Consider the following 13456-nt stretch of genomic DNA (forward strand, 5'->3'; position numbering starts at 1 on the left):
GCAGTGGGTCCCGGCCACTTTTTATTTTTTATCATTCTCAATATATTAGTGCTATTAATGGTGTAATTTTTAGTGATTTAAATAATTGTTGTTTAAGAAATATGTACATAACCTTTCCCTAACCTGACCGACAAGTTATTTTTCTTGACATATCTCATTTTGTCCTGTCAAGTTGTCATTTTCCGTCAATATCACCCCATCCAAACGGAGCGCTACTATACGGTTGGGCGTGTCGTGTGAAACGTTGTGTAGGCGTGTCTGAAATTTTGAATACACACCACCTACTATTGTACAACACCCTATATAAAAGGTCACTTCTCTCTCTCTCTCTCTCTCTCTATCCCTCTCACATTCTGAAATAGCGTTGTCACACCACACCAGACCTGAGACGGCCCACTGCGAAAAAACATTATCCTCTAAAACTCAATTACACCACACCAAAAGCCACACCATCCATTTCCAATCTCTCACCTAGGGTTTCGTTTTCTTCAAACGATGCATCAAACCTAATCAATCTCCACTCTCTCTCTCTCTCGATCTCGATCTCGATCTCTCACACATCCGTAGTGGCTCCAACGATGTCGACGGCGAGACCATCTCGTTCTCCGACCGACGACAACAACAACAACCGCGTCGATGCGACGCCGTTTCTCGCGGACCAGATCTTCCGGAGCCGGCGCTTCGTCCGGCGCGCGCCGAGCCTCCGCGGCGCGGCTCGGTTCCTCCGCCGCGCCAGCAGCCGGAGAATGATGCGCGAGCCGTCGATGCGAGTGCGCGAGTCGGCGGCGGAGCAGATCGAGGAGAGGCAGAGCGATTGGGCGTATTCGCGGCCGATCGTGATTTTCGATCTCGTATGGAACCTGGCGTTTGTGGCGGTGGCGGCTGTGGTGGTGGTGGTGATGAGCCGGAAGGAGTCGCCGGAGGTGCCGTTGAGGGTTTGGATTGTAGGTTATGCTTTGCAGTGTGTGATTCATATGGTGTGCGTGTCGGTTGAGTATAATTGGAGGCGGCAGCAGCAGCAGCGTAATTCGACTGATAGTTTGCGGTCGCCGCGGAATAATGGTTGGTGGAGCAGAATGAATTCGAATTCGAGCTCGGAGAGTGATGGAGGAGGGGACTCTATGGGTTATCTCCTGGAGCGGCCTCAGAGTGAAGATGAAACCAGGTAATAGCGCATTGTTCTCGTCTTGTTTCCCTGATGATGCTTTTTTTTTTTTTTTTTTTTTTTTTTTTTTTTTTTTTTTTTTTCTTCTTCTTCTTCCTCTTCTTCTTAAATTCTGTGATTTGCTATAAGTTGGTGGTTAATTTAAGGTTTTAGTTTCAGGTCATTGTTATGTGTTAAATTTAGGGAAAGATAATTATTAACAACCAGGGGAAAAATTTTAAATTTAGGGAAGATAATCATTTGCCCAAAAATTTCATATTCCTCTTTTCTCCAACTCGGAGCATCCACTCAAAACTTGACACTTGGAGCAAATTTTTGCTCAAATTTGGGTTTATCCATTGGAGTGCTTCATATCAAATGGAGCTTTTTATTCAAACTTCTACTCAATTTGGTTAAAAGTATGACTAACGATTGGAGATGGTCTTAGTTGGTTACAAGTGATAGAAATGAAGCTATGTTTCATCATGCACACATCTACAATAGTGGATTTGTTTAGAAATTTAGCAAGGGCATGGCGAGGACATGGAATATATCTATATCCATTTATCTCTATTTGCACATGTAGGGGCAGAGTTAGGAAATTTGTCCAATGGTGGTAAAACCGTATACTAACATTTGTCTTTTTTGACAATATTATGTCTAAAATTTTTTAAGTATGAAAGATACAAATCTATCAACCAGTGTAGAAATTTCGAAGGGACAAAAAAAAATTCATAAAGGTCAATGAAAAATAATTTAAAAACTATAGACAGAAACAATAGTTTTTGAATTTTAGTAGGGATAATTTGTAAAAACTTATCATTTCCAAAACTTCAGTGGGGGCAATTGTGAAAAATAATGATAAGACATATGTAAATCTAAAATTTCCAATCTCAGCTTACCATTATATACATATATTTATGTATTTCTTGCCTCTCTTTTAGTGATCTTCGCACTTTTAATGGAGTATATGCGCCTAATAAGGTGGGTTTAATATACTGTATAATACTATAGTGTGATTTTTCTTTACAATTATTACTTCTTTCCATGCTAAAGAATGCCTTGTCCAAGTCCAACTGTATATGTCAGGCTGTAGTGTGTTTGGCCAAAGTGTCTGATGAGTGAATGAAATTTGAAATGTCGAAGATGAGTTAGACACACGCCAAGGGTTGTATGAGAAGTGCTAGTGTTAAACAAGTGACAATGGATTGTTACGTGATTAATCTGTCAGAAGTAGTGCTTACCTGTGATGAGGGTTGCTTACTTTTCAATAACAGAATAGTTGATTGGCCCTCAGGTTTTATCAAATCTTGGAGTACTAGCATTACCATGTCAATTCACATATTACTTTCCTTGCACAATGTCACAATGCTTGAATTTGGTGTAGGATTGAGGGAAAAGTTTCAATAGGTTTCATGGTTTAATTCCTTTTACTTTTTATTTTTTTATTTTTTTTGTTTATGAAAGTTGATAGACTTGGCACAAAATAGCCAAGTTCTACGATATTAACTAATATTTGTTTTATCTGCCTTAAAAATTACCCTTAGTTGATTGAGCAACTTCACATATTTGTGGTTGCTTGTATTTTAGATGTGAAAATGTTCTTAGAAGCATGGACATTTCATTTTAGTTTCCGTAGCGGTGTCTGACATAAAATGTGATGTGTCTTATTTATTTAGTATTATTTTTTCGTTGGACATGATGGGGACACAATGAAGCCACTTGGGTCTTGTGTCCAAACATGTTATAGGACACATTTGAGGTCTTATTAAATTTTTGAAAGAAAGTTTCGTGGCCAAAGGATATATAAAATGTTAATATAAGCACATGACAATAAAATTGACAATGCCTATTGGATATTTGTAGGTTTAAGACTGAGTTCTGCCAGATTAGTGAATTTTTCAGTTGCCCTTGATTTTTGCATTAATGTGGCTCTGTGTGTTAGTGAATTGTTGCTCTCGTCCCTATTTTGCAAAGTTTTTAAAGGCAAAAGCGCAAGGCGAGCCGTTTTACTTTATGTTATACAAACTTTTCAAAATAAATCAAATACCCGTGTCGGACACCCGACACTCGGACAAGGGTATGGGATATGTGTCGGATATTTTTCAACAGATACTTCTTATATAATTGTATATAACACTATTATTATATGTATATATTGTTTTATAATTATTATAAATGTCATTTTGACATTATAAGTTACATATAGTACCATTTTATCTCACATCCTAGATTAAAAATATAAAAATATGACATTTTTGGCCGAGTCCGCGCACTCTTAAATTTATGATTTGATGAGTCCGACCTCTAGATACATACCCGCACCCGACGCCCGCACCCGAGTCCATGTAACATATTTTACTCTTGTTGTGGGTAGATGTGAGACATTGAGGTGTAAGACTATCGAATTTCGAATTAAAATCAATTAAATATAGTATAAAAAGAGTAAGAAAATTAAGAATTAGTAAATAAAATTTATGAAAGCCATAATAATAGTAATAATAATAAAGAAGAAGAAGAAGAAGAAGAAAAAAAGATCCATCATTATAAATTAATAATAAAAATAATAAAATATAAGTACAAATAGCTAGATAATAATAATATAATAATAAAATGTCAATGTATTATAGAAACTATAAAAAGGACATATGATAATAATAATATAGTAATACATATAGATAGATACAATTCAGCGTCAGTCGTATAGATACAGACTGAGAACATGAACCAAGAAACAGAGTGAGAACGAGAGAGATGGAGAGAGACGATGCAGAAAATAGAACGAGAGTTCGAGAGTTAGAGAGAGTTGACTCGAGAGACTTCGTACCTCAAAACCCTAGTCGTTGGAGAAGAAGACTGCTTTCTTCGAAGTTGTTGGACTCTGATTTGAAGAAGATTGATCGACCAAGTTTATGGTGTTTACATCTTCTTATTCAAATTCCATTAAAATCAAAGTCATAACATGCAAGTTTCCGAAATACCCTCTTTTTTTAAACCATTTTTTGATTTCAAAATCCAAGTCTTTGAATGCTTACGGTTCGCAATTGGATGCGTGAAAAGTCTGAGAGAAGCGTACGCCTCTGTAGTTGAGGCTTGCGCATAGTTAGTGTGTCGCCTAAAATTAAACACATATGTGCATTTCTCTTGTAAGAATGGTTGTTTAATTGGTGTGTAATTGTTTGTGGTTTGATTGCTTATGTAATAATTCATGATTAATGACATAATGTTTTCTAGATTAATGATGTTTAAATTATGCATTGAGTGTTTTTTCGTGTTGAATGAGTGTTATGTTTATTGTGTTTGGTGGTTTGTAAATGTTATATTCATATATATAGAAAATAAAATATATATTTTTGGAAGTATTTCCATGTGTGCCGTGTTGTGTCCTTGTCGGTCTTCAGAATATCTTGATTAGAAATCTTTGAGATTTGTGCTTCCCTGTGGATTGTTGCTATATTCTGGGATGAAATCTCATCTTTATTAAAAAGGCTGGGTAGGATTCATTTATAAAAAATTGAATTTGTATTTTAAGTCTTAGCTCTGCAAGAGTGGCAATGCATTACAAATCTGACTTATTGAGTCAGTAACATCCTTCTTGTTTTATTTTGCACATGATGAGATTGCAAAAGAAGCAACCTGGATACATGATGCTCTTGGTGGCAAGGAAAATTATTAGGGCCTTCATGGACGAAGGTGGATCATATGCATTTGATGCGTAGAATTGTTTGTTTTTGTTGATCTGCTATTGAGTAGGTTTTTGATATGCTTGACTTTTATAAAGTATCTTAACCAGTTATTGTGGCAGTGTTGCTAAGCAGCTGGAATCTGCAAATACCATGTTTTCATTTATTTGGTGGATCATTGGATTCTATTGGGTATCTGCTGGTGGCGAAGGTTTGATACACGATTCACCCCAACTTTACTGGTTTGTCTGAACATATTTTCCTCCATTGAGATTTTGAGTTATTTGTTTTTCTTGGTCTTCCAGATTATTTATGTATGGTTATGTTTTGCAGGCTTTGCATAACATTTTTGGCATTTGATGTGTTCTTTGTTGTAATCTGTGTTGCTGTGGCATGCATAATTGGTATTGCTGTTTGCTGTTGTCTGCCATGTATCATTGCGATCTTATATGCAGTAGCAGATCAGGTAATTTATCATGAAATATATTTTTGCTCTTTTGTTGATGGCCACAAAAGACAATAGTATATTACATGTCTAAGCTTAGGTTTTGCAACCCCAAATATTTGTGGTGGTTGAGTTTTTTATCCAATAATGCTGGCTTTCAGGATGAACAGTTTTATATTGCACTAAAAATTGATTTGTTTAATTGACTAATTATATTTTACATTAGGAATGAGAACTGAAAATTCTTTGAACTTCCAACTTTGGCATGATTTTTGTGTGTGTGTAACTTAACCATAACTTTCTAAGGTCAAAATATCGTAAATTTATGGTTGAAGAAGCAGGTTGCAGATTTGAATTCAATGCTAAACACTATCATTATAACCAAACCAAATCAAGCCAAGCCTTATATCCTATCAAATGGGATCGGTTACATGAATCTTTCTTCTCCACTCGACTCTATTAATAATTAGATTCATATCTGTATTTACTATATTAGCCCACGTCAATTTAGGTCTACCCCTTCTTCTAACATTTCTATCTACTGCCACTGTATTGCATCTCTTTATTACGGACTATATTGATATCCGTTGTATATGACCAAACCATCTCAATCTATTATCTTTTAACTTATCTTCTATCGGTACTACACCTACCCATTCACGAATAATTTTTTTTTTTTTTTAAATTCTCATTCCTAACTTTGCCTTTTCTAATCTTGCCACACATCTACCTTAGCATCCTTATCTTATTAACACTTATCTTATCTAGATGTTGTTACTTACATGTCCAACATTCCATTCTATATAATATCGCTGGTTCAATAGCCATTCTATAGAACTTTTCTTTTTGTCTTGTGGGTACTCGTTTATCACATAGTACCCCAGATGCACTCCTCCACTTAAGCCACCCCGCCTTAATTCTATGGACCATATCCGCTCCAATCTCCCTAGCTGTTGTGATAATTGATACTAAATAACGAAAATGTTCACTCTTAGATAGTTTTTGGTTCTCAATCTTCACTTCTCCCCTGCTTTCGTTGTTACTATTACTAAAATTACACTCTATGGGTGTGTTTGATTGGACGGACTGGATAAGGGGGATTAGAACCCATCGGACTTGAATCCCCGGACTGTAAATCCCTGGACTATTTGATTGGATTGGATGTGTATCCCGTGTTTATTTTCTCATGGGATTAAATGTCTGGAAAGGATTATTTTTAGCGAATCCAATTTTTAGTTGGATGGACTAGATAAAGATAAATGATCAAAAGACTATTTTACCCTTGTAATTTATAATTTATATTTTTTTATTTAATATATAATTTTAAATTTGTAATCTATAATTTATAATTTACCACTAGTAAAATTTTTTAATTTATAAGGCCATAATTTTTAATTTATTATTTTTAATTAAATTAAATTTATAATTTGTAATTTATATTTTTTATTTTTTATTTAATATATAATTTTAAATTAGCAACACTAAAAAAATAATTTTATTTTAATATATAAATTTAAGTTTTTAACAACACTAAAAAAATTTAATTTATAAGGCCATATTTTTTAATTTATTATTTTTAATTAAATTAAATTTATAATTTATATTTTTATTTAATATATAATTTTAAATTAACAACACTAAAAAAATTTAATTTATGAGGCCATAATTTTTAATTTATTATTTTTAATTAAATTAAATTTATAATTTATATTTTTTATTTAATATATAATTTTTTATTTAATATATAATTTTAAATTAACAATACTAAAAAAATAATTTATAAATGTTTAAAAGACTGTTTTACCTTTTTCCAATTGTTTACTAAGTAATAGCATGAGAATAAAATAGACATTTCACACATTAGTCCCATGGAAATAATTCCTCTCTTCCCCTCCCCCCCTCCCGGAATTGTTTAATCCCTTATGTGGGGGATAAGGAGTCCGATTGGACCATGTCCGCCGGACTAAAAAAAAAACGAATGCTGGACTATTTGGTTCCAATGGATTACAATCCGAACAGTAAATAATCCCCCCTTAATTCGGTGAATCAAACACACCCTATGATTGGACGGACTGGAAAATGGGGGATTAGAATCCATCGGACTTGAGTCCTGGGACTGTGAATCCCCCGGACTATTTGGTCGGATTGGATATGTATCCTGTGTTTGTTTTTTCATGGGATTAGATGTCTGGATAGGACTATTTTCAGTGAATCCAACGTTTGGTTGGACGGACTGGATAGAATAAATGAACAAAAGACTATTTTACCCTTTTTGAATTGTTTACTAAGTAACAGCAATATTAAACATATCTTTAATATTTTAATTATTTTTAGTAAACATTAAACATACTAATGGTTAAATTTTGTTTAAAGATATTTAAACATACTAATATTGATAAAATTTTTTGACTGGTACAGATTATTTTTATTTAAACAAATAAAAATTTATTGTTGAAATTAAACATACTAATGGTTAAATGTTTAAATTTTTATTTAAACAATTAACATTGAAATTATTTTGATGTACAGATTATGTTTAAACAATTAACAATTAACAATTAAATAAATGTTGATGTACAGATTATGTTTAAACAATTAACAAATGTTGATGTAATTAACAATTAACAAATGTAAATGTAATCAAATGTTGACGTATTAAAACATAATTTAATAGATGTTAAATAAATATACATGTTGATGTACAGATGTTGAAATAATTTAATAAACATGTTGATGTACAAATGTTTAAATGTTTAAATAAAACATAATTTAAATAAATGAAATTATTTATTGTTGAAATTAAACATTTAATTGTTTAAATAAAACATCTATTAAAACATCTATTAAATTTAAATAATGAAATTAAATAAAACATAAACAAAATTTTAAAATAAAACATCAATAAAATATCTATAAAAAATTATTTTAAAAAATTAAATAAATAAAACATTAATAAAAAGTTAAATAAAATTATTTTATTTTTAAATTGAGACATTTAAATTTTATTAAATATAATACATAATTAAATAGTAGAGGGTCAAAATTGTCATTTTCGCATCTAATCCAAACAGTGATTAGTCCCCCCAAAACAATCCCACCCCCCCCCCCCAGGACAGGATAGTCTCCCATATGGGGGACATGGAGTCTGGCCGGACATGGAGTCCGCCGGACTAAAAAAAAATCAAACAACGGATAAGGAACACTATTTGGATTATAATCCAAATAGTGGATAGTCCCCCCCCCAATCCCCCCAATCAAACACGCCCTATGTGCTCTGTCTTAATTCTGCTTGTCCTAAATTCTTTAGATTCTAGTGCTTCTCTCCAAGTCTCCAACTTACTCTAGTCTCATCCACTAACACAATATCATCTGCAAAAAGCATACACCATGGCACATCATCTTGAATATTTCTTGTCAACTCATCCATAGCTAAAGCAAAAAGATAAGGACTTAAGGTTGATCATTGGTGTAACCCCATAGTAATTAGAAATTCACTTGTTTCTTCAGCTGACGATCTAATATTGGTCACTACACTTTCATACACGTCCTTAATCATATCAATGTAACCTTTTGTCATCCATTTCTTCTCTAGCACCCACCAGATTATTTCTTGAGGCATTCTACCATATGCTTTCTCAAGATCGATAAAAATCATATGAATGCCTTTTTTTTCCTCTATATTTTTGTATTACTCTCTTCAAAAGATGGATCGCTTCCATTGTTGACCTATCAGGAATAAATCCACATTGATTTTCTGACACCTTTGTTATATCTTGCAATCGACGTTCTATCACCCTCTCTCACACTTTCATAGATGACACATCTGATTCCTCTATAGTAGTTGTAATTCTGGACATCTTTATTCTTATAGATTCGTACTAAAATACTCTTCCTCCACTCTGACATATTCTTAATTAAAATCTTACTGAATAATTTAGTCAAACAAGTAACCCCCTTTTTACTCTTAACATTTTCAAGCTTTAATAGGGATATCATCAGATCCTAAAACCTTATTCGATTTCATCTTCTGAAGTGCAATCTTCATTTCAAAGTTTCTAATCCTACGATAGAACCTGTAGTCTTGGTTTTCTTTATTACTGGCTACTTCCTCCCCTTTTGACCTTTCTCCATGTTCCTCATTTAATAACTTCTCAAAATTGTTCTTCCACCTCTTCTTAATATTTTCATCCTTCACCAATATCTTAAGAGTCGTCACTCAGACATCATCGTTATCAATTTGCAAAATTTTATTTTTAGAAATATGTTTCTTACATCATACTAGGAGCTGTGGATGAGAACTGAGATCTAATTTGGGTTGTCAATTTTTATTAATATCACTAATTCATTTGCAAAGGCTTTCTCTTTCTCTTGGTGGAGAGTTTCTGTTCTTCACTATGAATGCCTTAATGTTTCTTTCTTGACTTAGCTTATACTTCTATATGGAAACAGGAAGGAGCAACGAAGGAAGACATTGAAAGACTACCCAAATACAAATTCAAGAGGATTGGCGAATTTGAGAAGCAAAACGGGGAGATCCAAGAATCCTTCGGAGGAATAATGACAGAATGTGATACTGATACTCCCATTGAACATGTTCTTTCCCTAGAGGATGCGGTAAGTTAACTGATTTAATTAGATATGTCCTTTTGTTTACTCTGGAAAGAAAAAGAAAAAAGAAAATCCTTAATAAAATGCTGAAGTATTTACCCATTTCTTTTGTACAACTGCTTCATCATTTTCACGGCGGTTATGACTTGCATACAACCCTAAGATATAGAGATTGGTTGCATACAACCTAAGAAGCACGAACATCGGATACATCGATTCTCAAAAAATTAGTACACGAACACATGAGGGATACCAGAAAAAGAGTTTTTATGTCTTTCTATTTACTATTTATATTTATATGAATATAAATTTAGGATATTTTGATACAAGAGGCATTGATGTATATGTTGATGTATTTTTATTTTTTACTTTTTTTCCTCTCTATTCCAAGAGAGGTCATGCATGCTAGTGGGGCCATATGCTCAAGTACTATGCTAAGAAAGCTTTCTAAAATTTTTAAAAAAGTAAAATAAAATCTACAAAGATGTCCTGAGGCTTGTCCAAATATAGGACACTTGCAAACATGAAGTGTTGCTAATGTGCCCTAGAAAAATAATGTGGCTCATATCTATTTGTCCTCACAATTATGGGCTTTGTTTGGCGTTTATTTTGTTCCTTCTGAAAAAAATTCTCCAAAATGTCGTAAATCAGCTCCTCCCGTATATTCAATCACGCTGAATTTAACTAATAAAACATGTAATCTTTCATTCACATTCGGCGTATACAAAAGTAGGGTAATAGGTGAGATATGGTTGCTCAATGCCAGATTTACAAGAAGTTTCTGCAAACAATTATTCGTTTGTTTTACACTTTTGACATGAATTCTTGTGTCGAATTACAGGAATGTTGCATCTGTCTTTGTTCCTATGACGATGGAACTGAACTGCGCGAACTCCCTTGTCGTCACCATTTTCACAGTTCCTGCATAGAAAAGTGGTTGTACATCAATGCCACCTGTCCTCTCTGCAAATTCAATATACTAAAGAATGGCAACCACAGTGGTAGCGAGGAAGCATAAATGCTAGTTCTTCCATGGAGTAATAACTCGGGATGCGTAATGGGGTTCTGCCAGCACCCTAGCCATTTTCGCTCAAGACCTGCCCCCGATTGGATTGCTGTTTATGTGAGTACGACTGAATGTCGCAGAACAACTTGTTTTCTTGTGCTCGTGCTTATTAAATCTTCTCTTGTTTTTGTTTACGTGCTTAATGTATATGTTCTCTCTCTTTTTTTTAACCGCTCTGAATATATGACAACAGGCTCTTGTCACTTTAATGGGTGATTGTAGCTTTTCTTTCTTGTATAGTCAGTAAGTTCTTGGATGCGAATAATGTTATGTTGTTTTGAAAAAACAACATAATTACCAGTGCATTCTCTACCTAAAAGTTTGGTAACACGATGTATAGAGAGACACTTGTTGGTTGCTGGAAGGTGGGAAAAAGAATAATCGACAAATCGCTACACTTTGAATGTATATGGATGCTAAATTTGGGAAATTTTGAGGGTTTCATTGATGGCCTTTTTGGTTGCTTTTTAGATTCTATGAAGCTTGTTTCATTGAAGTGGCTGTTAGTGTAGTGGAAATGGCTCTCCAAGTATATCTCCTTCAAGCTGTGTTTGGATTATGAATTTTGGTAGGAATATAAAAATGAAAGGAAAAAAGAAAGGATAATGTAAGTGAAATATAAGTTGTTTTTTATTTATTTATTTTAAATTTTTTATCTAAATTTATGATCTAAATATATCGTCAATGTGGTTAGGGTAGCTAGTGTTTGGTTCATTGGGCAGGGAAGAATTGACATTCCTATTCATTCATAATAATTCGCAGGAATAATTTTATTTTATTTTAGTGACCTAAATAGACCATGAAGACTTGTACAAGCCAGACGTAATTTAAAACAAATTATACCAAACAATCCAGTACTAAATTTTAGAGAGGAAGCGAGGAACTTTGAAGGGAATTGTTTTAGAGAGGGATTGGAACACAAGGAATTTGATGAGGGAAACACAAAAGAAATTGCATTTGATTAATTGAATTTTAGAGAGCGAGAGAGGAGCTTTGAAAGGAATTGCTTTAGAGAGATTGAAACTAAAGAAAATTGATGAGAGAACTTGAAAGGAATTGCATTTGATGTATTAAATTTGAGAGAGCGAACTCAAGGAAATTGACGAGGAACTTGACCGGAATTGCATTTGATGTATTAATGATTTGTTTGGTGCAATTGAAAACAAATAATAAAAAGCCAAGTTAAAAGCATTAATTTCTTAACTTTTCAAGTATCATGAACTTTTTAAAGTTTTTTTTTTGATCATAAATTGTAAGCACAAATTGTACATAATAACACAAATTGTCAAAATATATACATTAAAAAAAGGGAAAATAACTTGATAGTGGAAGTCATAAAAAAAAAAAAAAAAAAATACAAATACAAATAGATAATAAATATTATTAATAATTAAAATTACAAATTTTACCATGAATTAGTAATTTTTTTTTTGGCTGCTATCACTGGACAGTAATTTTTCCTTAAAAAAATAGAATAAATTATATTAACCTAACCTCCCTTGGGATTTAGAAAAAATATATTAAGGCGGTGTTTGGCAAGTTGGGTTTGGAGCAAAAATAGTCAATACAAACAAAGATTCCATCAATGCTTCGCGTGACCACTGAAGGTTTGTCCCCCACAATATATAAAAAGATGAAAAAAGCCCCTCAAGTCAAAGTAGCACTACATATACTAGAGGGTTAGTCCCTTCCAATACCAACTCCAGTCATATCATCAACGATCAAAGCTCTAACCTCATCAGGTGGATCCTTTAAGACTATCGCATGTTCATCCTAGGCCACTCCCATGTTTGCTAGCTTATCAGCAACTCTATTTCCCTCTCTAAAGGTGTGGCTGAGAGAGCAATTGCATCTTTTCAAGAGGAACTTTGCATCATCAATAAGGGCCTTGTAAGGAGAGTTGTGGCTTGGGCTATTTTGGATCTGGTTGATGGCCTGCTCAAAATCTGTCTCAATCTCTAAATCCATTTTGCCTTTCTGAAAGAGGATGGTAAGGCCCCTGTAGATGGCCCATAGTTCAGCTTCCAAGCTTGAGCAGTGTCCTAGCTTGCCATAATATCCCCATATCCAGGTTCCAACTTCATCCCGCAACAATCCTCCATAACCAGCTCATCTTAGGTCACCTTTAGAGCATCCATTTGTGTTAAATTTCAATTTACCTGCAGATGGGAGACATCAATTAATTAGTCTACGTTGAGATGGGTTGGGGTGGATAGGGGATTTGAAAGTCTGATCAATCTCTTGAACATAATTCCCTATGTTCTTGAGACTGGTTTGAATGGGATTAGCCAAGTTTTCAGAAACCATTTTGTTGCGATCCTTCCAAATCTTGCCAAAGGATTACAACAAAAATGAGGTACCATTTGTTGCCAAAAAATAAGTTTTTATTTTTCATATTGAAGTAACCCATTCACATCCTTGCACCCACCAATTATGATTCATAATTTCAGTCTAGACTTCTTTGGATTTGGGGCAATCCTTGAGGAGATGGCTCATATTCTCACTAAATA

At 33.7% G+C, this 13456-nt stretch overlaps 1 protein-coding gene across 1 annotated transcript; it reads left to right on the forward strand.

The window, feature by feature from the left end:
• The first annotated feature begins 246 nt into the window (after positions 1–246).
• LOC114262015 (E3 ubiquitin-protein ligase At1g12760) lies at positions 247–11376 on the forward strand. The gene is made up of 5 exons (XM_028202346.2): positions 247–1165; positions 4950–5069; positions 5161–5293; positions 9722–9886; positions 10722–11376. Exons 1-5 carry the CDS (start codon positions 579–581, stop codon positions 10896–10898), a joined length of 1182 nt encoding a protein of 393 aa, XP_028058147.2. The 5' UTR covers positions 247–578; the 3' UTR covers positions 10899–11376.
• The last annotated feature ends 2080 nt before the right edge of the window (positions 11377–13456 follow it).

Source organism: Camellia sinensis, chromosome 5, assembly GCF_055761805.1.
Source record: "Camellia sinensis isolate YWXY chromosome 5, ASM5576180v1, whole genome shotgun sequence".
NCBI classification, from domain to species: Eukaryota; Viridiplantae; Streptophyta; class Magnoliopsida; order Ericales; family Theaceae; genus Camellia; species Camellia sinensis.